General features: G+C 42.2%; 1 protein-coding gene across 1 annotated transcript; it reads right to left on the reverse strand.

Annotated features, from left to right (window-relative positions):
* Window positions 1-57: 57 nt before the first annotated feature.
* Window positions 58-708, reverse strand: LOC103518804 (the record flags this gene model as incomplete). The annotated part of the gene is made up of 1 exon (XM_008483890.1): window positions 58-708. A coding segment is annotated over exon 1 (651 nt), but the record flags the coding sequence as incomplete, so codon positions are not given.
* Window positions 709-2030: the final 1322 nt, after the last annotated feature.

Below are 2030 nucleotides of genomic sequence, written 5' to 3' on the forward strand. Positions count from 1 at the left end.
GACTGAGACTGAGTACCTGAATGAATCTGAGGGAGGACACCACTGAATGCCCAGAACCTTCACAGATTCGGTAGAACCAAGAGGATGAGGAGTTTCACATAACTCACTCGATAAATCCGCAAGAACTTCCTGATGAGAGGAAGCCCATTTCCTGAGCTCGAAACCACCTGCTTTGAGGAGAGCACAAAGTTGATTACGAAGATGAATAGCTGACGCAACATCGTCACTGCCAGAGACAATGTCGTCCACGTAAATTGAATTCTCAAGAACTTGAGCAGCATCGGGGAACTTGTCCTTTTCATCATGGGCAAGTTGTTGAATTACCCGTTGTGCAAGATAAGGACTCGGAGGGAGTCCGAAGGTAACGGTTTTCAATTCATATTCCAGAATTTCTTGAGAGCTGTCTTTTCTCCAAAAGATGTGTTGAACTGCTCGATCCTCAGGAGCAACAAGTATGCACCTGTACATAGCTTGTACGTCGCACGTGATGGCAACAGGATAAAGACGAAACGACACGAGAATGTTTTGAATATCTAGCTGTAATTTTGGACCTACATGCAAGACTTGAGATAAATTGTTTCCAGAAGTATCGACGACGTTAGGATTGAAAACAACTCTTAACTTTGTTGTTGACGAGCTTTCCCGATAGACGCCGTGATGAGATAATAGATAAGATGATGGACTTTTGGCCAATTCCATATGGTCCATATCGAGATAAGTTTGTAAATTTTCCGTGTATAATTTCTTCAATGTGGGATTCTTATTCAAACGGTTTTCCAAAGAATGATACAGTCGGAGAATTTTTGCACGATTCGAACCTGATAATTTATTCTTAAAAGGTAATTTTACAATGTACCTACCGGAGATGTCACGAGAATGGGTTGAACGAAACTGTTCTTCACAGAACCGGTCATCTCAGTAGTTGGACCTACTTAAATACGAACAGGTATGAGCGTGAGTCTCAGGAGCTGTCTGCAGCAGTTACTCAACCTCTTTCTCTAACGGTTGTTCCTTAAGGAGGAAATTTCTGAACCACTGAAAGGGTAATCCTTCTTTCGTCTGTATACCTCGTTTACCGTCTTGTTGTCCACGGTCGAGTATGTAGGAGTGGAAGTAGTGTAGTAAGTTCGTTTTGGATCATCTGTGACCTTTTATTTGTGTTCCACAACCATCGCATGGTCAATTAGTTATTACTTAGTATTTAATAGTTTAGGTTTGTGGTTCCTTCCACAGTTCACGATGATACACTCTTTCCCGGAGTGGCTGACCGTATAAAACCAAGATTTTAAGGACTTTATACTCGGATCGTTCGCCAAGTGATAACAGGTTCCTTGTACTTAACACGAAAAGCAACAAAATCATGTTGAGTACGAAGCAGCCTTACGGTTTAGATAGATATCTTAAGCGTGGAACACCTTCACGTGCCGTTAGCTAAGAGAGAACGTAAGTAGTAGTCCTAGTTAGTTGTTGTTAGAAGAGTACTCCTCTACGGACCTTGGAAGTAGCCAGTTGTTATTACCATTTTAAGTTGCCTCAGACAACTTTAGCACGTTAGAACCCTTTATTGTTCGTTTAGTCATGTGATGCAAACGACTCTGCCGTCACCAGAATTTAGTCTAGTTTGTACCTGTCACCTATGGTCGGTCCACAGCACCATCTGGGACCAAGTGTCCTAAAGATAGTAGTAGCCTTTCGGATCATTGTCGCAGAACCGAATTTTGGCATTCGGGTTACGAGCAAGTTTATTTGACCGGTTTACCCAGTCAACCACCAAAGTGCTTGAAATCCCGTTTTAATGGCAGACGGTGAACTCAAGTAGAGTCCCTAATTTAGTCTTGGGTGGAACATGTAACCTCCGACATTAGTACTTTTTTTAGTGTAGGTGGAAGGTTTGGTTAATAAGTAGGTAGACATAACCCTTGCAAAACTCTTTGTAGACAGACCGTCTAAGGTTGAATAAGAGTCGCAAGAGGCCTTGAGCAACCTGTAACTGAATGAAGAACCTCGTCGAACTTATAATGGGACTATAG

The sequence above is a fragment of the Diaphorina citri genome, unplaced genomic scaffold, assembly GCF_000475195.1.
Source record: "Diaphorina citri unplaced genomic scaffold, Diaci psyllid genome assembly version 1.1 scaffold2366, whole genome shotgun sequence".
NCBI classification, from domain to species: Eukaryota; Metazoa; Arthropoda; class Insecta; order Hemiptera; family Psyllidae; genus Diaphorina; species Diaphorina citri.